The following is a 24,345-nucleotide window of genomic DNA, read 5'->3' as shown; positions in this document are numbered from 1 at the left end:
AGGAGTCTAGGCAAAGCCAAGCCATGACATTATTTATACTTGTTCTGAGTTATTTAATACAGTGCACGTTTTTAATGCAATAAATATTTACAGTTAAGAGTAACAAGTACAATTATAATTTACAAAATATGAATCTAATATTTAAAACAAAACAGAAAATGACATTAAATAAGTTTGTGCCAGATATTTTTACAACTCACTGAACTGACCATTTAAACAAATTTTATTACTAAAACCCTGTTGACTCATGCAAAAAAGTCATGTTTGAATCAGTTAAGCCCAAATTACAGGAAAAAAATTTTCTTTAAGAAATCAGTTTAACTTTCTTAATGTTGTCAATATCAATAGCTAAAATTGAAGTAAAGTGATGAAAAATTTGGATTCACTATAGGCCCAAATTATATAATGCAGTCTGAACACTGAAATCCTGGATTATACCAAAATTTTCAAGCTTGTCTGGGAATTAATGAGGTGTTGAATGTGTGAGGTTTTACTGTCCATTAAAATGATCCTTTTAAAAGACCACAAAATTATGTGAGTCCTTCCATGGCACTATATGGCTCTGGGAATGAAATTTAAATTTGAGGGGAAAAGGAAAATAATCTTATCTTCTAGAACATGAGCTGAGAGAGAGCAGAGAGGCAGAGGCATCTGAGATTGTAACAGGGCCCTTAAGGCCAGGCGCCCAGACACCCAGGTCCACATCTGGGCCCATGATGTGGTCCCTTAGTCCAGGAGATAGTTTTCTATTCAAGGCTATTCATATGGCCGGTGTCTCCTGACTTCAGGAAACTATCCACTGTCATGTTTTACCCTTTCTTGGGGGAAGTAAGTGGTTCTACCTCTTCCTGACACTTTTTCCTCAAGTAACCATGATTTGAAGAAAGATGTCTGGACTGACTACTCTCACTGGGGTCCTCTCTGTGAACATGGCCCCTCGCCAAGGTTTTCTCCTCTCAGTAAGTCACAGAACCAGGGCCACCAACTGCAACTGAATTGTGTCTCTGGGGGCAACTGAGCTAAAGGACTTCCTTGCCCACTTACTTTGTGCTGTGCTTCAGCTTCTGTCCTTAATTTAACGTGCTTGCAAACATCTTTCATGCCTTTATTGTATATTACCTGACATTATCACTAGTTCAAGCCTTTAGACAAAATGCAGAGTAGGTCTACGAGGTTCCATGAACGAATTTCTCATGTGGGCTGGCTTTGCAGAGCAACACTGAGCAGTTGAATGGATGAGGTCATAAGAGAGATGCAGGCCCAGGTTAATGCTCTGTCATTCAGTTGTGCCATGTGGCCTTGGAACCGTGACTCAATCTCCCTGCACCTCAGCTTCATCTTCTGAATGTTCTTTAAGGTGCTGGTGAGAATGAACAGTAATGTGCTCAGCACTGCATGTGACACATCCTTGGGGCCAGGGGAAGTTGAGCCCCTTCCTTCCAGCACTTCTAGAATGGCAGAACTCCATTCAGATGGAGAATGCTGTTCCAAGTAGTATGCCTCTCTTGAGGCAACCAGTAATGAAGCCACTCACTCCCTTGTGCCAAGTTAAATAGACTCACTTGGGCAAGAGACTGTCCTGTAAACTGCGTGGCAATGATCAACTCTGTTCTTCAATAGCACAGAACGGGCCGTGAGAATGAATGAGATCACATTACATCGAACCACATGAAATCACCTTTTTGAACATCAATGTGGTCCAATAGCCAAGTTCATGCTTCAGCCTCATAGTTCCCTAGGCCTTTTAATCTAATAGTGGACGGTCACTAGTCAGTGTCTTTTACAAATTTCCACAGGAAAGGATGTACAGCAGCTCTCTGGCCAGCAGCAAAGGCTTGGATAAGATGAGTCAATGAGTATAAAAGTGCTTTACAGACCATGAACACTAGGTCACTGCAAAGCCTTTTTTGAATTAATTGTGGATATGTAATACTTCAACTGAGGATTTCTGAAACTTTTTAGAAATTTAGATAAATTCCACTGAATGCATTTCTAGTGTCACTTTCACATGAGAAAAGCTTGTTCTCAGTGTGCAATCCGTTGACTGCTGGAGTTAATGCTTAGGCCTCACCTAAAAATGGGTATCTCTGAAGGCCAAAATCATGGTAACAGATTGCTTGATATGACGACTGTGTTTGTGCTGGGCCTGTGGGACGGGGGGTGGTTGTTGAGGTGGGGGCTGAGAGAAATGACCATCGAGATTCAGAATGAAGTAGAGTTTGTTAAGGCTTGGTTTCATTGACTAGTTCACACAAAGTTTGGTCCCAGGAAAGAAAGTGAAGTCGCTCAGTCGTATCTGACCCTTTGCGACCCCATGGACTATAGCCTACCAGGCTGCTAAGTCCATGGGATTTTCCAGGCAAGAGTACTGGAGTGGGTTGCCATTTCCTTCTCCAGGGGATCTTCCCGACCCAGGGATCGAACCCGGGTCTCCTGCATTGTAGTCAGATGCTTTACCATCTGAGCCACCAGGGAAGCCTTGGTCCCAGGGGAGTGACTAATTCCTTTGTTTTCATCTGTTAATCCATTTCATGAAAATTCAGTCAAATATTAGACAAATGTGCCAAACATGCTTCATTCTGCCCAACAACCCAGGGTTAATTCTAAACTACTCTGTGATGACAGCTCCTTCCTGGTATGGGCGTGAAGGTCACAAATGGCAAGAAAGTTTGTACCTTCCCATCTAATCACAACACAGTTTGTACAATTATACCACTCTTATACAGTCAGGTCACCAGGATCATTGTTTCTATCTGGCTCCTGGGAAAAATGATTTAGCTACCTTGATTTAGCAGTCCATAGATTGAGGATGTCATTCTTATAGTCCCCAAACAAAGCTAATCACTATTATCAAAAGCTACTGGGCGCATGAATAGACTCCAAAAGCAATAAGTGGCTTCCACTTTGGGCACAAATGAAGACTTTTAACTTAAGTGGGCCCTGTGGATAAGTTCATTTATTTCTATTCAACGTATATTTTCATAACAAGCTGAACTTGGTTTGTGCGAAGGAGTCTCTAAAACTGTATTTATCCGAGGTTTCTCCATCCTTTCAGAGGAAACCAAACTGTGGGGCAAAGCAGGGAACTCCAGGGCTTGTTAATGAGGCAGAAGATCAGGTTCAGTGGGGCAGTGTGAGCTAGAAGAAGAGGATTTGGCCATCCACATTTATGGGGAATTATCAAGTCAAAGACAAGGTGGGGCCTTGTCTGCACAGGGCAGGGAGGACCATCTTGCTCTGGAAAATCCCTGCCTGCAGCTTGGTGGGAAGATTGCTTTGTTTATTGCTTAATCTATCACTGTTGAGCTGCCTGCCTCGGGGAGGCTCAATTTAAGATAGATTGAAAGGTAGTGTCTGTCAATTGAATAAACACAGATGGTTTTCCACAGCCAAAATTGATTTTTTTTCCTCGTCACCAAAGACATAGTGCTAAACGTGATTATCTTTGGAAGCCAGGCGTGAAATGTCTTAGCTCCAGTCCCTGCCATGCTTAACCCTAACACAGACGTGATACCACATGGGGCCTTGGGTGTCTCACACTGTGATTTTAGGTTCTGGAGGTAAAATAAAAATTTGACTTCTCTAGAGAAGGGCCTGGCTAAGTTCATTCCATTGAGAAGGTTGGGGTCCATCAGTTGATTCACAAAATAATGTGACCAGTCCTATAGGTCAAAGGCTGGCAAAGACCGCCTCCAACCTTTTCATTCAAGAGTCTCAAAGAGGTGATAAGATTTGCCTAAGAACACATAGCTAGAGCTAGATATCAATCTTCTGTTTATTCAGAAGCTAGAAAGGAGGCCAAAGTCTATGCCTATGATGTTAACTGGAGGCATTAAGATAAATCCTACTCCCAAAACATCTTTGGAAGCAGGTAGATCAGAGGTGCTTGAACAAGTCATGCTAGGAAGCCAGACACTTTAGCAACTAACTAGGTATGGAGTCACTTACACTTTTGAAGAAAGCTAAGGGTAAAACTGTGAGCAGCAGTTCAAGATAACAGATGCATGGAGGGTGAAGAACTGTGAACAGGGAGAGTACTCTTTGCACAATGAGGAGATCGCGTAATGTGTTTTCTACTGTCTCTTTCAGCTCTAATTACAAAACACAACAAGCTAATGGGACATCATTCATACGAATTGTTCCAAGCGATGGAAGCATCTATCTCCTTCTGCCCCACTCATGTGAACATGAGTGCAGAGTGGCGGTGGACGGATTTCTCAAGAGGAGTTGTTGCAACGGTGGCAGAGGTGGGACAAGTGCGGGCAGGTAGCCACATAAATGCTTTAGAGACAGACCGAGAGATGCTGGGGCTCAGAGGCTCTTAGCAACAGGCGCAGCTGTCCTCTCACTCTGGAGACTTTAAACATGATACTCATATCCATATACACACACACACATATGACTAGAGACAGAGCTGGGACATCAGGCTAAAAGTCTTGGTTCCTTCAGCTACACTGCCTGTCTTCCTTTCAAACGGCCCCATGTAATATGGAGTGCCAGGAAAGCAGGGTATACACTATATAAGCGCATGTGGCAAACAGAACCGCAGAGGTTCATTCCAGCTAACACAATTATAAGTACAGATCTTGACAACAGTCTTGGTTCCAACTCTTAAAGCTGAAAAAAAAAGCTGATGAAATATGCCATGTGGAAAAGAGAACTGGCTCTTCAATCTCACCTGGATAGAGAAAAATGGAACTAAAACTGTCTTAGTGTGTGAGGGCTACACATGAGGTCACATTTACAGAATTTGGATTTATCTGAAAGTGGGTTAACACATTTGCAACTTAGCAGAATTGGCCTATCCTTGAGTAAAGAAAAACTTGATTCAGGGTTTCTAAAGTAAGAGAGTCAAAGTCTTTTACTCAGTTGGAAAACAAAAGAGATTTAAATCCAGTATTTTCCTGTACATGGGCTGTTTTATAAATACTCTTCATAAGTAGAAACAATGTATATATATCTGCCTTTCAGTCAGTTCTTAAACCTGAGACCCCTACAACTTTCTCACACATACTGAGACTGAAACATATATTCCTGACATTGAGTTCATTTCCTGCCACAGACTTTACCTTACGCAGACATTAAATGTAAACATGTTTCTATTTCCACTCCAATATGACCCCTTTCTTCGCACACTCTTCAGCACAGCAGACAAGGACAGCCAAATACACGTCAATACAGTTGGCTGAAAACCTATATGCCTAAAATAAATACTTAACTTTATGCATCTTTATAAATTTTTGATGAATAAATAACATAATCAATCCTACCCACCCCCGAGCCAAAGGACTTCTCTAATATGGTAGAATGGCACCATGGATGATTATAACTGGGTAATAGCAAAAAGGACCTGCATTGAGTTAGAACTGTCATTCCACAGGCACATGGGGATCATGATATATGTGTCAGCGTGTTTAGTTGTGTTTTTGCCTTAAAATGATGCGGTGAGTGTTTTTCCTATGTCCTCAGCTATGTCTTTTAAAAGTAATAGAAACTCAGGGATTTGTTTGAAATTGGCTTCCAGTGTTATCAATTTGGGGACTGTCCTTTATACACGGGACTCTCGGAGGGTTGGCTTTTCACATTACAAGTGTAAAAATAAGTTCCTTGGTTTGTGATTATAAATATTCCTGAAAAATGACTCAAATCACATTCACAAAGCACTGCTGCTGCTGCTGCTAAATCACTTCAGTCGTGTCCAACTCTGTGCGACCCCATAGACGGCAGCCCACAAGGCTCCCCCGTCCCTGGGATTCTCAAGGCAAGAACGCTGGAGTGGGTTGCCATTTCCTTCTCCAATGCATGAAAGTGAAAGTGAAGTCACTCAGTCGTGTCCGACTCTCAGCACTAGCTTCTGCTTAAAGAAATGACAAGGGGAAGTTTTTTCAAAAGCAGTCAATGTACAATTTCTCTGCTATATAAATCTGGTTGTTCATGTAGTTTCTATGACTCAGTTGAGCACATCTGTAAATCAGGGTTTAATGCTTAAAATAAAGATTTCCTATTTGTTCCCTTTTCTTAAAAAGGGAAAGTTTGTTGTACCTCCGAAGCAGCGCCCACAAGTTGAAATGGAAAATGCAAGCCATGATAGGCCCTCCAAGTGACCTACTTGGGCCTCTCCCCTACCCATCCAGATCACTCACAAGCCTGCCAAAGGGTCTTCGGAGGGTACAGAGACAACCAGCGACGCGAGGGTTCCTCACCAGCCATAAAGCAAAACCAGGGGGGCAGGGTCAAGGGTGAATCTAGACATACCCCTCGTGACAGATGTTTCCATTGATGAGGCTGAAGGTGGCGGCAGAGGGGTTGGTGCTCTTGAAGGAGGTCATGCAGCTGGTACTTCTGCCGGCACTGTGAGACCGGCTCATCAGGCCAGGCCGGCAACAGAGGAGCTGGGTGTTGAACTGCTTCCTGAAACTCTTGCTCAGCAGGTAGAGGGCAAAAGGGTTCACGCAGGAGTTGGTGAAGGCCAGAAGGCGGGCGCAGATGCTGGTGACGAAGTGGAGCATGGAGGTGTCCACCTCGGAGTAGTGGTAGGAGCGGTACAGGTAGATGATGTGGTTGGGGAGCCAGCAGAAGGCGAAGAGGCCCACGAACACCAGCACCGTCTTGGCCAGGCGCTTCCTGGATTCGATCTGAGGACAGAGTCACACGCAGAGAGACAGAGGGACCAAGGGACAGGGTGGGGGATGAAGAGACAAAGATGTGGGCAGAGAAAAAGAAGGGGAAAACGCATTAGGGATATGGACGAGCTCACAAGGCCCAGAAAATGAGTTGCATGGGAGAGAGAAGATGAGAGAAACAGAGGAGAAAAAAGCAATAGAAACAGAAAAAGAAAACAGTCAGAAACACAGAAAGGAAAATGCCAGGAAGCAGAAATGGATGAGCAGAGCACAGTGAGAGCCGCTCTTTAAACAAAGTTGATTACACGCTTGAGTGGACTGCACAATGAAATTCTAGTAAGTGCCCTCTTTTTCCTCAGGAGGGCATTGGTGCAGTTATCAGCCATATGACTTCATGTCTTCCTTGGCTCCACAGTTAATCATTTCTTCTTCCCTCTCATGCTTAAAAAAGGACCCAGCTTTGTTCTTCCCCATTGGCCAAAGTAAGATAACTGCCTGTTACTATTTTTTTTTAAATCTCAAGTTATTTCTAGCCTATATAATATAGGAAGAGTCTCAAACAAAAGCGGGCTGAGCTTCTCCTTTTGTTCCCAACTCACTTTGCTATGGCAAGAGGAAACATCATTCTCCTTCAAGAATTTGGGATACAATGGATGTTCTCCAGTGAGAGCTCCTTCAAGCAGGGAGAGAGTTTCACTGAGGACTGCTGCTTTCCCCCATAATTGGGTGGAAAAAAAGAGAATTTTAGAGGTGAAGCCTCCAGCTAAGTCGGCTACACATTTTAAATGAGGGGAGAGTCTTTCTGTCTTTCCATCATAAATGCCACTCGATCTACATTTGGACTAGAAGACCCAAACTGCCACAGAGGAGAAAGCCAGAGTCCCTGGTTTCTACCATTTATACCTCAGGATGAGATTATGGGGGTGCTGGGGGGACTGGGAAAGGGAGGCTAGCACACACGGAGGGCATGCTGCATTCTTGACCACCTGGGGGTAGATATGCTCCTCTTGTCATCCTCCAACAGCCTTCTTATATAAGGGTTATTACCCTCATCATGGGTAAGAAACTCAGAGAGGGTAAATGAGTAGGTCAGGAAGCCTGGATTTGAACTCAAATCAATGTGAACCCATCTTAATCAAACTACTTCTTTTTCTTCAACCAGCCTCATTTTCCAGCCCTTTCTGCCTTGTCACATATGGTGACCCTCTTCCTACCCAAAGAATGTGACTGGAGTTTAAAGCAGTCACATCCCTCTGGGACGCTACATTTTATCTTTTAAAAAACACTAACACGTTTTTCAGATCTTTCTCAGAAACAAACCCATACTCCAAAGATTTCAGGTTCTCAGCACCTCACTAAACCTAGCCTTAAGTAAAAGAACAAGATTCTAAGGGACATCTGAATGCTGAGTCTTCTGCAGCTAGGAGTCTCTGTTTACCACCTGGCCACAGATCACTCACCTCTTCTACTGCAGAATCAGGCAGTGGGACCACCTAAATACGGAACTTGTCAGTGGAATCCTACACATATGCAAGGGATCGAATCCCCATGGAGGAAATGAATTACTCCTAAGCACCCACCTGCTTCTTGACATGTATATTCCCTTCCACAGGGAGATTGTAGGCACTCTGGATCAGATTTCTGGCGATGAAATAGTAGTAAACAGAGATGATCGACAGTGGGATGATGTAGAAGACCAGGAAGGAAGCCATGGAGTGGATTTTGGGGTGCAGGTCATTAGAGTGTGGGTACGGGGCACAGCTAATGAAGGTCTGGTTGGTGCTTTCCTCATGGAAGGGATGTAGGTCAGAAAACACGGCCTCTGGGATGGCCAGCAGCATGGAGACAATCCAGATCAGTGCAGCTTTGAGGCAGATTTTCAGCAGGGCATGGGAGGCCTGGATATCCATTGGCCTCACGATGGCTTTGTACCTGGGGCAGGAAAGAGGGAAGTTGCTTAATATTATTACTGACCGGAAGCCAGGGTCTGGATAGGGCAACACCAGGGAGGCCCCTGAGGTGCAATACTTTAAGAAAGGTCATCCAAGGGCTGACTCTGAACTCATAGTGAGTGCCTCCTTAAATGCTGCCCCCCAAGCTCGCTTCTCACCTCATCCTAGCCGGGCTCTGAAGGATATCCCCCTCCCCCCATTCTCTCTTGATTTGAAGAATACTTCTCAGAAAAGCTGAAGCTTCTTTTATTTTCTTAAATCACAGAAATGAATAACAAAGCATGTTTAACAAAGGACACTGGAACAAGAAGGTTTTTTGGTTTTTGTTTTTTTGGCAAAGCTTTCATTTTGAGTATTCAAATACAGTTTAGGAAACTTTAGTCACTGAGTATTTACAGACACCTCTTTTCTTTCTCAAAGGTTGAAGAACAAATAGTTCGCTGAAAAAGTTATACACAGACGCATCACTGTAATTATCAAACTAATCTTTCCCCTGCCCTCCTACTCTCTTTTGGCCTCATCTTCTCTTGCAGTATTCAGGTTGAACTCTGGGAAGCAGACACTGAGATGAAGTCTGGAGAACAAAGAGTTTATTGCTGATGAGCGTGTGTGGGGAAAGGGAAGGAAGCAGGACTGGGCAGAGGGAGCTGTCAGACCCCGAGGCAGACCTGACAAGGTGTACACCAGCTAAGGTGACCAACCATCCAAGTTTCCCTGGACATTTCCCAGTTTTAGCACTGGAAGTCCTACATCCTGGGAAATTTCTCAGTCCCAGTAACTGTGACAGCTGCTCACCCTGCACCAGCCCAGTGGGAAGCTCAGGAGCAAAGATTGCCCAGTGGGGGAGTCCTATCTCAGTGGAAATGGCTAAGCCCTTGTAGCACTACCTTGCTTGGTTACTGGCTGAGACTGCCCAAAAAGAGGGTGATCCCAATTGCTGCCTGGTTCTGTCACTGGGCAGGAACTGCCCAAGAAGAGCATGACCATAGCTTGAAAGCTGAAGTGGACCTGGAAGGAGCTGACATCTGGAGGTTGCCAGCTACCCATACAACACCTACCACAGTGAGTCACACACCTATTTTGGGCCCACTTGTCTGAGAACCCGCTAAAAGATGAGCCTCTGGTGGGCAAAGACTGGGTCTTTATCTATCTTGGTATCCATCAAGATCTGCACACACTGTACAGACATTTGTTCTACTGCACACGAGCTGCTATAGTGCAGAAGTTGACATGTGTTGGAACCATCGAAATGTGAAAGTGGTCAATGCGAAAAATGCTGTGTTGACACCAGGTTGTGCCTCTGACATTCTTTTGTATCATGGCCTTCAGGGAGAGACGTACAGTCATTTCCACTTGTTTCCAAGTTGATTAAACCTCCTCTGAGTCACCATTCTTGGCTGCATCCTGACCCCTCACTCACTTTCTGCCTCCCTCCAGGGAAGGGGGTGTGAGTTTTGAGTGGTGAGTTTGAGGAAAAGAACCTGGCATATGTACTGAACTCAGAGGTGTCCTGACTAGGTGAATGGCACCTCTAATATAGGCGATCAGAGTGTCTGTAAGTCCATTATTGCTATGGACCTAGGTCACAGTCTCCAAACAGCTTTATCAGATGTAGAAGCAATTATTTTTTATCATCGTCTGTCTCATTTTTATATCTACTTCTCTGTTTCCACTTCAGGTAGGGAAGAAAAGGAGACTATTTATCAGATATCCCCAACATTCCAGAACAACACTATTGTCCTGCTTCAGTATATCTGCGTGTGATTCTCCATCCATAATTTGCATTAGTGCACTTAAAACAATTTAAAAAAACATAAACATTTCAAAAGGAGGTTCTACTGTCCTGTGGTGCTTTCTCTAGTCACTAATAATTTGAAACATTTTAATTTCTAGTTTAGAATGAAGGAAAGGAATTGATATTTTTAAGAAAGATATGTGAACATCCTCAGCCAAAGATGTATATAATTAAAGATATCTTAGATAAACAATTAGAGATAAATGGGCAGTCACAAGTACCATTAACTCTCCAAGGGAAGGTGATTCCCTCATGCATGAAGCAGAAGCCAGAGGGAATGGCTTACCTCCTTCCCTCTTGGGGATCTTGTATTTCTAAGTGCAAAATGCCACGAGATATTGAGCCACTATTTCAAATTCACAACTTTTAAAACATGTAAGATAGTATAAAACACTTCTTTGATTGCTTTGTCATAAAAATAATTTGAATCTAAATCTAAATTAGCCTCTGGATCTATGTACCAGTTTTCAAGAAATGTGGGGATAGAAGAACCAGCTAGATAATGCAGTCAGTCAAATCCTGAACAGAAAATTCTACAGGAATAATGACCCCATTTTTTTCAACAAATATATGGCATAACAAAGCAGAGAGAATTGTTACAGACTGATTCATATCAGTAGCGCAATATGTAGACCCCTTTTGCATTATTTAAAATTTAGTTTATTTTTCGACCATGCTGTGCAGCATGAAGGATCTTAGTTCCTTGACCAGGGATTGAACCCAGGCCCCTGGCAGTGAGAACGAGAAGTCCTAACTACGACAACCAGGGAAATCCCTTCTTTTGGATTCTGATCCAAATCAAACAATCATAAAAAGACATTTTTGAGACTATTGAAGAAAATCAAATACAGATTTAGTATTGGTGATATCAAGGAATTATTTTTAATGTAATGGGTTTAATAGTGGTATTGTGACTCTGTGTTTTAAAAAATACTTTATTAAAAACACACCCTAAAATATTTACCAATGAAATAATATAATATCTCTCTAGGGTTTGCTTTAAAATATTCAGATATATTCATGTATCATTTGTATAATTTTAAAATAAGTAAAAATGCATTGCAAACAATTTTGTTATGGAATATTAATAAAATTTCAAAGAAATGAAGGAAATCCCATTCACTAAGCTCTTGCCTTATGCCAGGCAGAGAATAGCACCTACGTGATCTCACTTACGTTTTAACAGGTAGGTGCTATTATCCCCACTCTACAGTGACAAACTAAATGAAATGCAGATGGTTTCAGAAGTGGTGAGGTCAATATTCAATTTAAAGCAAGTCTGTTCAGGATACTACAGCTTTTTCAGAAGAATGCTCTGGATAAATTCTTCCTAGAAATAAATAGATCAGCCATTTCACAAATGTGTATGGAGCATACCAAACGTTCCCAGGAAGTCTAATGGTTCTGAAGAGCATGGAACATATCAGTCTATATCTTCTGGTTTAGACTGCTCTGTCTGGAGCTCCCAGTGAAGGGAGATCCCCAAGGGGTGGTTCTCGTTTAGGAGTGATGGCCGGTTGGACTAGGGTGGATACTCAATATTGTAAACCAGCCAATAAACTGCCTGGCCAACTACCAGAGAGTCTGTCTTTGTCTTAAGCATTTAAACCGAAAGATTGAGAGGATGTAATCAGTCAGTCATAGATGCTACAAAGAAAAGGTTGTGATGTCAAGGAAGCAATCAGGGCAAGATGAACAACCAAAGTAGGTAGAATGAGAGAAAGAGAATGAGGCAGACATAAAAGAAGCAGCTGAGATGATGTGGCCCTAAGTCCTACACAGGGTCCTTGGTTCCTGGCCCAGGAACTACTTTGGAATGTACAAGAGGTGTCCTGTTATAATCTTACAATTTTCCTGTTCCCTTTTCACTTGAGTTGGTTTAAGTGGCCACCATTCTCTATCAACAAAAGAGCCTTATCTAGAACAATTAGACATGCTGGTCATTTAAAGCTATCATCACATTTTATTTCCAGGATCATTTTGCATAAATTATCCCCTGCTTGCTGTCCTCTGAAAGAATGAGCAGTCAACTTTCAATTGTTCTCAAGACATATACCAGTTCCTAAATCCACCATTACTTTCTTGCCTCCTCCTTTCTTCATGCTCCATCCCAGAGGCTCCATTCATCTTAAGGCGATCTTTTCAAATTCCAGCTTATAAGTACCATCTTACAGCTTTTGCTGACCAGTCGTGACATCGATAATTCCCTTTCCTTCTCCTAACCTGATTTCACTCTTCTCATTTTATGCTTCCTCTGCATTACCTTCAGTTGCTTCTAGCTTTCCACGGGCATGTCTTTTCTACATGATTTTCTCATAAGTTCCTGAGGTCAAAAGCTTGTATCTTCTCCTCTTCTTGTCTTCTGTATCATTGAAAATGCCCCAGGTCCCCTCTTCTGCATACCACTTATTTCAAAGTAGAGGCTCAGCAAAGACTTGCTAATCAATTAAGATTAATGATAAGTGACTCGTAGATATGTCTTTTATTTTCAACTTCACATAAATAAGTGACAAGAGATTCACTTTCGCACACCTAGTAAGAATCATTCTTCGGCAGACTGACTGATTCACTCCTCTGATATGAGGGGTCCGAAAGTGATTCCCACTTCTGAAAACAGCTGTGCTTCATTTTTCTTATGCAAACACTGGAAAGGTCAAAAATGTCCTCTGTGCCAGATTATTGTGTCAAAGGGGTTCTTGGCAAGTGGAAGCAGTGGGCTCCCACACCCACGGTTGGAAGCTTTTGCTCACAGAAAGGTATGTGTTTTATTCAAACACGGGCAGTTTGTTTATGTTTAAGGATCCAGCAGTTCAGCCCTTATGTATTCATAATTACCTACCGAGGTCTGTAGGAATTGTTGAACAACAATATTTTAAAACCTCCATTACAATCCTAATGCACGCTACCTGGAGAGGGTTGAGGTGAAGAGAAAACGAAATGAACTAAAAGGTCTCTAGGGTAACTGACACAGTGTCGGCATTTAAATTAGAATCGTAATACCTAATAAGATTTGACAAGACTATTAAACCTTGGCTTTATTTTCTCCAGAGAATAACACCAAGAACTTTTCTGAAGAAATGTGAGGCAATTATTAGCTGGTCTGTAAAATGACTATAATCCAGAGCAACGGAGTCTTACCTCCGTTGAGCTATTACTCTGCAAATGCAGAGCTTGCTGCTCCTTGGTGCCCATCCAACCGTTATCTTTAAGTATGTAACAGGTTATAGTCATCCTTTTCTCTTCTTCTCTTTGGACCAAAAAACGCCAGTGCTTCTTTTTGCTCGTTCTTAATAGACTTCAGTTTCCTCAGGGCTCTACTGTGAATTGGGGAGCAGAGACCTAGTTCCTAATGGTGATTCCAGCCACGAGTTTTATGATCTCAGACAAATCACTGACTCTTGGAACCTCAGTTTTCTCATCCCTGGGTCGGGAAGATCCCTTGGAGAAGGAAATGGCAATCCATTCCAGAATTCTTGCCTAGCCAATTCCATGGACAGAGGAGCCCGGCGGGCTACGGTCCATGGGGTCGCAAAGAGGCGGACGTGACTGAGCGACTATACTTTCACTTTCACTATTCTCATCCCTGAATAGTATATAACTCCGACAACCTTCAATGTAATAACCGATTCAGGCAAAAATGATAAAACCACTGAGGGAGAGGTTTTAGGGGGACAAGATACTCACATAGTCTCAAAGAGCCCCCCACATATTACTACTTAATTACAAAGGGAAAATGTACCTATATGTAGGGGAGGTCTGGGGGTCACTCCTCTAATCAAGTGGTCAAACCCAGGGTGAACTTCTCCATTAGGTGGAACAGGCATAGGTCTGGGGCCCATGATATTCTTTGAGGCTCAACAGAATATCTTAATTTCTTTTAAAATTAGAAGAAAAAATTTAATATAATCTATCTTGGATTATAGTTATCTTTGTGCCAATACAACTATAAAATAAAATTTTTTATACTTTTTACAGAGAAAGGATCCCATGAAGGTAAAAGTGCAAAGGGCCCAGGAAATTCATAATGTGGCCCTGATCAAACTTACCATCACCAACAGTGAGACAATCTGCGATCCTGTGCCTCCTGATACAATGCAATGAGAAGGACATGTCATTGCCTACAACTGTTCTTGCCTCCAATTTTTAACCTGAACCTACCATGAAGAAACAATCAGACAAATCCAATTCTGGCACATTCTACTAGATAAAACTAGCTTGGATTCACCAAAACAGTCAACGTTATTGTTTTAGAAGAATGTAGGGGAGCTACTATTCTACCTTAAAGGAGATGAAAGAGATAAACAAGTAATGTTTTTCCACAATATATAGAATACATATGTATAAACTTATACAATTCAATGCATATAATACATATGTGTGTGTGGATGTGTGCTCAGTTGCGTTAGACTCTTTCAGACCCCATGGACTATACACCTCCAGGCTCCTGTGTCCATGGGATTTCCCAGGCAAGAATACTGAAGCAGGTTGCCATTTCCTTCTCCAGGGGATCTTCCCAACCCAATCTTATGTGTCAATTATATTGCAGTAAAACCTGAAAAAAGGAGATATAATAACCAAATGCAATACATACACCTTAATTTGATCCTGGATTTAGGGGTTGTTGTTGTTCAGTCACTAAGTCATGTCTGACTCTTTGCAACCCCATGAACTGCAACATGCCAGGCTTCCTAGTCCTTCACTGTCTCCCTGAGTTTGCTCAAACTCATGCCCATTGAGTCAGTGATGCCATCCAATCATTTCATCCTCTGTTGCCCTCTTCTCCTCTTACCCTCAGTCTTTCCCAGCATCAGGGTCTTTTCCAATGAGTCAGCTCTTAAGCTATAAAAGACGTTTTGGGGACAATGGAGGAAATTTGATTATGGATTACATATTAGTATTAAGGAATTATTCTTGGGATATTACAATTAAGAAATTATTCTATATTATATACTTATTATAATTAAGGAATTATTCTTTAGGAGTTGGTGATGGACAAGGAAGCCTGGTGCGCTTATTCCTTATGATAACAGCACTGACGTTATGTAAAAGAGTGTCCTTGTTCTTAGGAAATATACAAACGTACTTAGGAGTGAAAGGTCAGGATGTTTGTATCTTACTTTCTAGAGTTCAGCAAAGTAAAACAAAACAAACATATATATATAGTAGATACATATATTATTATTATATACTTTACATATATATGCTACAAAGAGAACAAGAATGAAATCTAGGAAATGTTCATTGTGGAATGTGGGTGGGTATTATACAGGAGTTCATAAACAGGTTGGGGAGAAAACGTACACAAAAATATAGAGTTTTTAAAAGATGAGCTAAGAGTAAAGTAGCAATCTTAAAATAATGTGTTATATATTTGATTAATAGTCCTTTTGTCATTGGAAAGACTTTTTATTATGATTTTAATGGAATTGAATGTGTCATATCTAATTAGAGTCTCCACCAGGAATGAAGGAAGCGTCTTCTCTGTTATGTTCAGATTGTTCTCTTGGACTTGAGGTTTTAGTATCATCTACAATCTATTGGATTTTGCTTTGCTTTGCTTTGTTTTGGCAGTATTATTTTTAAGGTACATGCTCATTTAGGGAGGTTAAGTAAAACTAGGTCATACACAAGCAGGCAGTCTGCAGTTCCTCACCATTATCTGGAAAGTGCTGGGAAGAGTCAGGTTGCTGTAGAGACTTGTACCAGTGGGCATGCCCACTCCTGCTGCCTCAGCTGCACATGACAAGGGATCCTCTGATGTGGATTCAGTGACAGGGTGAGCTATTAACTTCTAAATCATCCTTATTTTTAAATAAAAATAAGAGTAGAAGTGAACTCCACTGTGGGGTCTAATGTCCCCAAACACACTTTCCAGAAGCTTTAGCTAAGGTTTCAGGAGATTTTCTAAGGTCTTAATAAGCTAAGATTTTCTGAGTCTGCAGTGAAGACTATCTTGTCTCTAGAGGAAGTGAACTTTAAACTCAGACCAAGACAGAGGATCAAGATCCATGAGACAAAGTGTAATTACAATTTTTCTTTTTCTCATTTTCTTCCAAGAGATCAAGACACAGATCGTGGATCCATGCAGGACCACCTCTGAGTAAAATCCTGAAGTTACTTCTCTGTGAATCAAAATTTCCCCTTCACTGTGTTCACCCACTGTAGAAGGCCACTGTCTGCCTGACATCAAGCCCTGCTTTGAGGAAGGGAGTGTACATCAGTTATTCGCTCTTTAGTATGGGCTGAAGTCAATGAGATCACCTCCCTGTATGTAGAGTTCTACCTCTGATTATGGAAGGAAAGCTCTGTTTCCCAGTAAAGGTATTTTTGTTTATTCCTCCAGCAGATGGAAGAGATATATGAGGTGCAAGGGCTGCAGGTAGTTAGACTTCCACATATTCACTTCCTTCAGAGGCTTACTCTGCAACTACCACGTGGGGATTTCTTTCTATTGACAGACTGCAGAGGAACAAGACCATTTTGAACCTGATTTTCAGTTAGATCAATTTTGTTAAAGACAATAATAATAGCTAAAATTTATTAGAGATTTCCTATGGATCAGGTAACTATGCTACGAGTTTAGTTTAAAATGTTGCTTTTTATCTTCACAGCAGTTCTATGTGGCAGGTACTAACATTATTGCTCTTTTACAGATGAGAGAACTGACATGCAGTAAGTTTTCCAAGGCTATCAGTGCTAAGCATTGGATACAAGATTGGAACCCATGCAGCCTGTCCCCTAAGCCTCTACCACCAGGCCCTACTGCTTCCTATAATGATGGTCCTGTGATTAACCACAAAACATGGCTTTCAAGTGTGGGGAAGGAAAAATCATTTTCCCTCTACCCTTCTAGGTTCTTGACTAAGACCCCCGGTAATAAAAGACAGCTTAACAAGACAAAAACAAACAAGTTTAACAACATGTATACCTCTTTGGGGGCTTCCCAGGTGCCGCAATGGTAAAGAATCTTCCTGCCAATGCAGCAGATGCAAGAGATGTGGGTTCGATCCCTGGGTCAGGAAGACCCCCTGGAGGAGGAAATGGCAACCCACTCCAGTATTCTTGCCTGGGAAATCCCATGGACAAAGGAGCCTGGCGGGCTACTGTCCATAAGGTTGCAAAGAGTCGGACATGACTGAGCAACTGAGCACGCATACCTCCTTGATAACGTGGGAGAGACCCAAGAAAACTGAGTAACTCCCTGAAAAGGCCCAAGCAATCGCCTTAAATACCATCTCCACTTAAAGACAAAAAGATGTGGATAGGGGAGCCAGTTATAGGAGGTTATCAGGCAAAGCACAGTAAATAAGAATAAGCTCATTATACAGATTTATATCCATACCTTCTACATTGATAAGTTTCTAGAGATTCAGAGTCATCCTCTTTTCCCTGGTACCAAGAGAAGATCCCCTTAGAATGGAGATTTCCCTCATAAATGCAAATATCTCCTATAACAGGGTAATTCTACTCAGTTTTTTAGAGCTTCTCCTATATGTGCTATTTCTTAAAAAAAAAAAAAAAGTCTAAAATTATTTTTATGCCAATGAGGCACATTTTGGGGCAAATTTTGCTCCCCTTCGCTGGTACTGGAACTAAGGAAGAAACCCGAAGAAAGGATCAGGGTGTCTGTTCCCTGTCTGCTGCAGCCATGGGGAAAATAGTGTCTTGCTGCTGCTGCTAAGTCGTGTCAGTCGTGTCCAACTCTGTGCGATCCCACAGATGGCAGCCCACCAGGCTCCGCCGTCCCTGGGATTCTCCAGGCAAGAACACTGGAGTGGCTTGCCATTTCCTTCTCCAGTGAACGAAGGTGTAAAGTGTAAATGAAGTCGTTCAGTTGAGTCCGACTCTTCGCGACCCCATGGACTGCAGCCTACCAGGCTCCTCCGTCCATGGGATTTTCCAGGCAAGAGTACTGGAGTGGGGTGCCATTGCCTTCTCCGAGTGTCCTTCCAGACAGACACAAATTTCTTACTCTTCCTCTTCAAGTCTGCTATACCTAATTGCCTGCATTTTCACTCTTATATGCACACCCTGAAGTTCTCCATGGCCTGAGGCCAGATTGAGGTCTGGACTCTTCATATATTGCGAGTCCTTGGGGCCTAAAGAGGCCATCCTAATGAGACACAGCAGCAGAGGTGAAAAGGCATCAGGGAAGGACTAAAAACCAAAGTCTGGAAGGAGGCTACAGAAACAGCCACGGACATGGGGAAGATTTCAGAAGTGCAGGGTTCTGAGGGATGTAGAAGCTGAGGTATAAAATTGGAAGAGAGACGCAAGGGACTGTGGGACATCTGATGGTGTTTTGGCAGAAAGAGTTGAGCAACTATAGACCTCTGGGCCCAAAAACGAGTTTCAGCGGGATGATCTAATTCCAAAGCTAGGTGCTAATCCTGTAAGGGAGCCCATCGGAAGGGTATAAACAGGATGAAACATTACAGTTGCCAGTGGGTATGTTTAAAATGACAAAGGAAAGCAGTAACCCAGTTAAATTTCAGTAGGTTTGCAAACATCCTGGCACAAGTTGTTCGAAGGCCATTCCTCAAAAATGTTATGGAGAGACGAACATATATTTATAACTTGCAAGACTTTTTTCAGCAATTTATGAGCCAAAAAGTTTGAAGAACGTTTATAAGTCCCATCTGTAAATTATTCTTAGACATGGCCTGCATTTACTCTACTGTGTGGCATAGAAGATACACAGAGAATTCAGAAAAAATATCCCCCATGCTCTATGGTGGAGGGTATAATAGGCCCTGGGTCATAAATTGTCTGTATAAATTGTCATTCATCCCCAAACAGACCCTGAGACAAGGACTTGGGTTCATGTAGTTTATTTGGGTGGGGAAGCGGCACACGGAGGGGGTGAAAGGTAATGAAGGCTACCACTCAAGGCAACTGAAGCACAGGCCGGCTGGGGGCCCCCTGAGAGACTATGCTGAACACATTCCAGAACTTGCCACCAAGGTGTGAGGAGGTTGGGGTGTTTACCCCTCGACTCCTGTCCATCTTTGGTAGAGAACTGTCCTGCAGTATTAACTGGGGACACTCTGGCCTGTCCCAAATCTTACCTTGGACAGGGTCACCCTCTGTCAGAGAAACAAAGGAAGCCCAGATCTGTAAGTGACCTCCAGGGACCACTAACAGCATTCACCATGTTAATTCTTCCCCTGATCCAGTCAAATCAAATATACATTCAAAAAATGAAACAATTTCAGTTTTTAAGTATATTTCAAATTGAGAATAAAAATAGAATTTTTAAGTTTCTAAATTATCTCATTAAAATATCTCAATAAAATATCATTAAAAGAATTATCATTCTTTTCTTCTTCAAATAAGAACCATTAAAGTTCAAAAATACCATCATGGCATATGAGTCATTGTGTATAATTACAAAAATATGAGTATTATATTTAAAAAACCTTTTGTGAGAGGTTTTATACAGGGGGAAATGGTGCGCGAACTTTGTAGATTGATCTTTTAATTTTTATTCAACCCAAACTTATTAGCCCTGTGCGCCTGGTACAGCTCCCAATACTTTTCAAGTGACTGTCCACTAGAACATCAATCAGTTGCAATTTCAACCACATCCTCTCAGCTCCCTTACGAACATGAACAACAATCATGCTAATGGTACACTCACCTTTTGGACTGAGAATTCTAACATTTTATAAAGAAGTCAACACATTATTTCATTTCACTCTTACAAAAATTACAAGTCTTATGAATATGAAAAGTAAATACCCTATCCCCTTTTAACAGATCAGAAAATTGAGGCCTGTAATTTGCCCAAAGTCACACAGTTGACCATTAGAAAAATCAGGGCTCAAATTCAGACATCTCTTCAACCAAATTCAGTGCTTTTTAATTTATCCTTACTATAAATTAGGCTTCCCTGATAGCTCAATTGGTAAAGAATCTGCTTGCAATGCGGGAGACCTGGGTTCGATCCCTGGGTTGGGATGATCCCCTGGAGAAGGGAAAGGCTATCCACTCCAGTATTCTGGCCTAGATAATTCCATGGACTGTGTAGTCATAGCATTGCAAAGAGTTGGACATGACTGAGTGATTTTCACTTTCATTTTGCTATAAATAGTGCTCTACTAACTGTGAACCTCCAAAACATAATAAATGAAAGGAAGGAAGGAAGAGGGAGGAAGGGAGGGCAAAAGAGTTTGTAAGTTTGTCACCATGAAATTTGGGGGGTATCAAAAAACCAACTGGAAATTTGCTTTGATTCAACAAAGATAATGTCAAGGAAGGTGGTCTAGAGGCAGTTAGCTCATTTGAACAACATTTTTCACTTAAAAATTTAATATGAAAGCATTAACAGCTCATTTTAGACATTTAGTCAGAGAATTCTTTAAAAAAGGAAGAAAATCATCCATAAGCCTCACATGTGATGTTTTGATATATTTCTTTCCAATTTTCCTTTGTCTTTTGTACAGAGCATACAATTTTGTATCTTTCATTAGGGTCTAATAGCCTTGAGATGCCCATGACCCCTCTAGCCAGCAGGCAGCACTTTGCAGATGCCAGCTGGCCTCTCTGGGCACCATGTCTGTTTAGCTTCGAGGAGCCCTGGGGGTCACTAGAGGACAGTGCTCCAGCTTTCACAGATCCCTCCTAGGGCTAGCTCCAGTGGAACACATCCCATCTAAATGAAGCAAAGCATCCTGACTCCTCAAGCACTAGCACTTTTAATAGTCAAAAGCACATCTTAAGCATCTACTTTTGCACGGTCCTGTACTAGGTACAAATGAGGTAAAGAGAAGCACAAGCCCCGGACACTCGGTGACATTTTCTCTCACTCCATCCTGGAAATTAAAAAGGCTCAAACACCCTGGAGCTTTCTAAGGGTTGGGTCTATGTCTTGTTCATTTTATGCCTATTTTATTTATTGAACAAACATATAATTAAAACTTAAAATCTGAACTATGCACCCAATTTGTCTGGCCTGTACTGTCTTACCTTCAGATAAGGAAATGGATTCACGATGCTCAAAATAACCCACTCCCCCGTTGCCATGCTCCCAGCCAAATCCTCCTCTAAAGTTCACTTATCCCCAAACCACTCCAGAAACCATCTTATTAGGCTTCTGCCAAGATATCTCTTATGACCCAAACACTTCCTATTTCTCTAACCATTTCAAGCCCAGAAGAATCCCTGGGGGTACTGAGGCAATGATTCTCCCTGAGCACAGTTTCCCTATGTAACAATTTTAAGGTGACTTGCTTACATGAGGCTATCATGAGAAGACCGTGGAAGAGGCAGTGCCGAGCGTGATGGTGGAATATTAGGAGGAAGTGGTGAGAGGCACAGTGTATGTTTCTATCTTTACTTTTCCCAAAGGAAGGCTCTGCCCCCATGCACACCTCCCATGGGAGCTGGAACTGGCTAAGCCTGGATTTAAAACTCTCAGGACTTGCTGGAAAAGACACATGGCTTAAAGATGTTGGCTTAATGCTCAATTTTTTGGTGATCCAAAAGCTACTGTGTCTGACATGATGGTGCCTCATAAAGTAAAGCATCACACAGCTGTGTGATCTGTCTGGATGATATCCCCTAGGAAATCTATCCTGGCTAACTGGACAAGGGTCATGGATTCCCCAAGGTTCTACTCCATTTAAATTGAAAACTCTCTGCTAAGTGACCACTTCAGCAAGCATGTATATGTCTCTGTATCAGGAACAGAAAACTAAGGTCGCTGGCCAAACCTGGCTTTCTACCTATTTCATATGGCCGACAAGTTAAGAGTAGTTTTGACATTTTAAATGGTTAGAGAAAAAAATCAAAAGAAAAAGAATACTTCATGACATGTGAAAATTACATGAAATTCCTATTTCAGTGTCCATAAATAAGGTTGTACTGAAATTCAACCATGACCATTTGCTGACATCATGTCGATGGCTGCTTTTGCATCATAAAAGCAGAGGTGGGTGGTTGCAACAGGACCCTCATGGTCCACAAAGCCGAAAATATCCACTACACAGCCCTTTACAGAAAGTTTACTGGCCCCTGGCTTGTGTGAGTTGCATGTGTGATCAGGGCTCATGTTTCTGTTGCTCTTTGCCTGTCCACATCAGCTGTTGGTTCCTTCTTTAGACGTAGGAAAGCCCATCCTCCATCATACGCAGCACTGCCTGTTAGGCTTTATTAATTTGTGATAATGAAGATGACAGGCCACTAACCTCTGCCACTGGTCTTCCAGTGTTAAACACTCACGGCTCAAGATGCTTAGTCAATTAATCAGCACATTTAAATACTAATTTAGTATCTCAGGCTCTCCTTGGCACTATGGATATAAAAGTCCCTGGCCACTAAGGATTTACAATTTGCTTGAGGGAGTGAAATATATCCAGGGGAGGCTCTTGTAGAACAAGAGAATGGTACTCACATGTATACTCCCCTTCATGGAACACTCAGAACAGATAATACTAGGTCAGTATACAAAGTGTTGTCACCATGGTACAGACATAAGAGAACATGTTTGATTATAGTGAAAGTTGCTCAGTCGTGTCCGACTCTTTGTAACCCCATGGACTATATCCTGCAGGCTCTTCTGTCCATGGAATTCTCCAGGCAAGAATACTGGAGTGGGTAGCCATTCCTTTCTCCAGGGGATCTTCCCAACACAGGAATCAAACCCAGGTCTCCTGCATTGCTGGTGGATTCTTTACCATCTGAGTCACCAAACCTGCTTTAAATATAACTATGGAAATATATAGAGTTTGCCTGCAATGCAGGAGACCTGGGTTTGATTCCTGGGTCAGGAAGATCCCCTGGAGAAGGAAATGGCAACCCACTCCAGTATTCTTGCCTCGAGAATCTCATGGACAGGAGCCTAGCAGGCTATGGGGTTGCAAGAGGTGGACATAACTGAGTGACTAAGCATACACACACACACATGGAATATAAAACTTAGGTGTCTTAAAGTTGCATTTCCTTAACTTAAAGAAGAGGAAACTGGTGCCCACTAGTTTCCACAGCTGGTTAGTTGAGAACCAAGACTAGAACATCCGTCTCTGGATTCCCAAGTCAATTGTATTTGTTTATAGCACTTTGGACTTGCAGACTTTTTAAAGCATAAGTGAAGAATGCTTAAAACTAAATATCAACTACATTTATCTTCATCCTGTAGTATATGTATGTATTCCTGAAGCCATCATTTTAACCTTCAATTTCACCTCTGTTGACAATCTAGGAAAGAAAAGATGCCAAATTCTGACTTCTCTGCTCATCTATGATGTTTCCAATCATTTAAAGTGATAAGGGAAAAGATAAAAATGAAATCCTTAAAAATCTGTTTTGATCACCATTTATGTTAAAATAAATAAGCATTTCCCATATATTCTCACAGAGAAACTACTGTAATTTTGTTTCTAAATAATTTCATATTCTTCTAAAATTGTGTTTATAAAGTTTCTCATAACAGAGGCCTGACCCTGGTATGAAACAGCCTGACAATAAAAACAAACACCACTAAAGAGAAAAAAGAAACTTCAAAAAACTTAAAGTTGACCTGTAGTTATTCTATTTATATGTAGACAGCATAGAAATGAGTGAGTCACATGAATGTATTATCTATTGCCACAGTAAATGCTTCTCACAATGGAAATAGATTTCTTTATGTGCTACATTTCACATTTCCCCCTATTTCTTTACTTTAGCTATCACCACTGGCCAATTGGTCTGAGTACAATACAAAAAAAAGTAATAAAGAAGAGAACTTTAAAGAAGTGTTTCTTAGCAACACTTTGGTGCTGGCCTTCCCATGAAATTTCAGCTGTTATTAATCACTGCATAACTACATGTTGGCTTTAGCTCCTGCTTATTGGGACTAAGAGACCTGGCCTAGTTGAAAGATCCAAGAGGCTTTGATGTTCCTATAATACTTGGCAGTGTCCACTGCTGTGGGCCGCAGTTGAGATTCCCGACTTACTCACTTTGAGTTTAGCCAGAGCTCATTTCTCTAAAT

General features: G+C 41.7%; 1 protein-coding gene across 1 annotated transcript in view; it reads right to left on the bottom strand.

The window, feature by feature from the left end:
* Window positions 1–4,563: 4,563 nt before the first annotated feature.
* GRPR (gastrin releasing peptide receptor) overlaps window positions 4,564–24,345 on the bottom strand; it is a 40,557-nt gene continuing 20,775 nt past the window's right edge. The window contains exons 2-3 of the mRNA XM_055393504.2: window positions 8,204–8,555; window positions 4,564–6,635 (exon numbers count right to left, since the gene is read on the bottom strand). Coding sequence (XP_055249479.1) covers window positions 6,246–6,635; window positions 8,204–8,555 — 742 coding nt within the window. The 3' untranslated portion in view covers window positions 4,564–6,245. The remainder of the gene's footprint in view (window positions 6,636–8,203; window positions 8,556–24,345) is intronic.

This window comes from Moschus berezovskii, chromosome X, assembly GCF_049115385.1.
Source record: "Moschus berezovskii isolate FMDL1 chromosome X, NW_MosBer_1.0, whole genome shotgun sequence".
In the NCBI taxonomy this organism is placed as follows: Eukaryota; Metazoa; Chordata; class Mammalia; order Artiodactyla; family Moschidae; genus Moschus; species Moschus berezovskii.
This window is presented reverse-complemented; position numbering and strand designations above follow the sequence as displayed.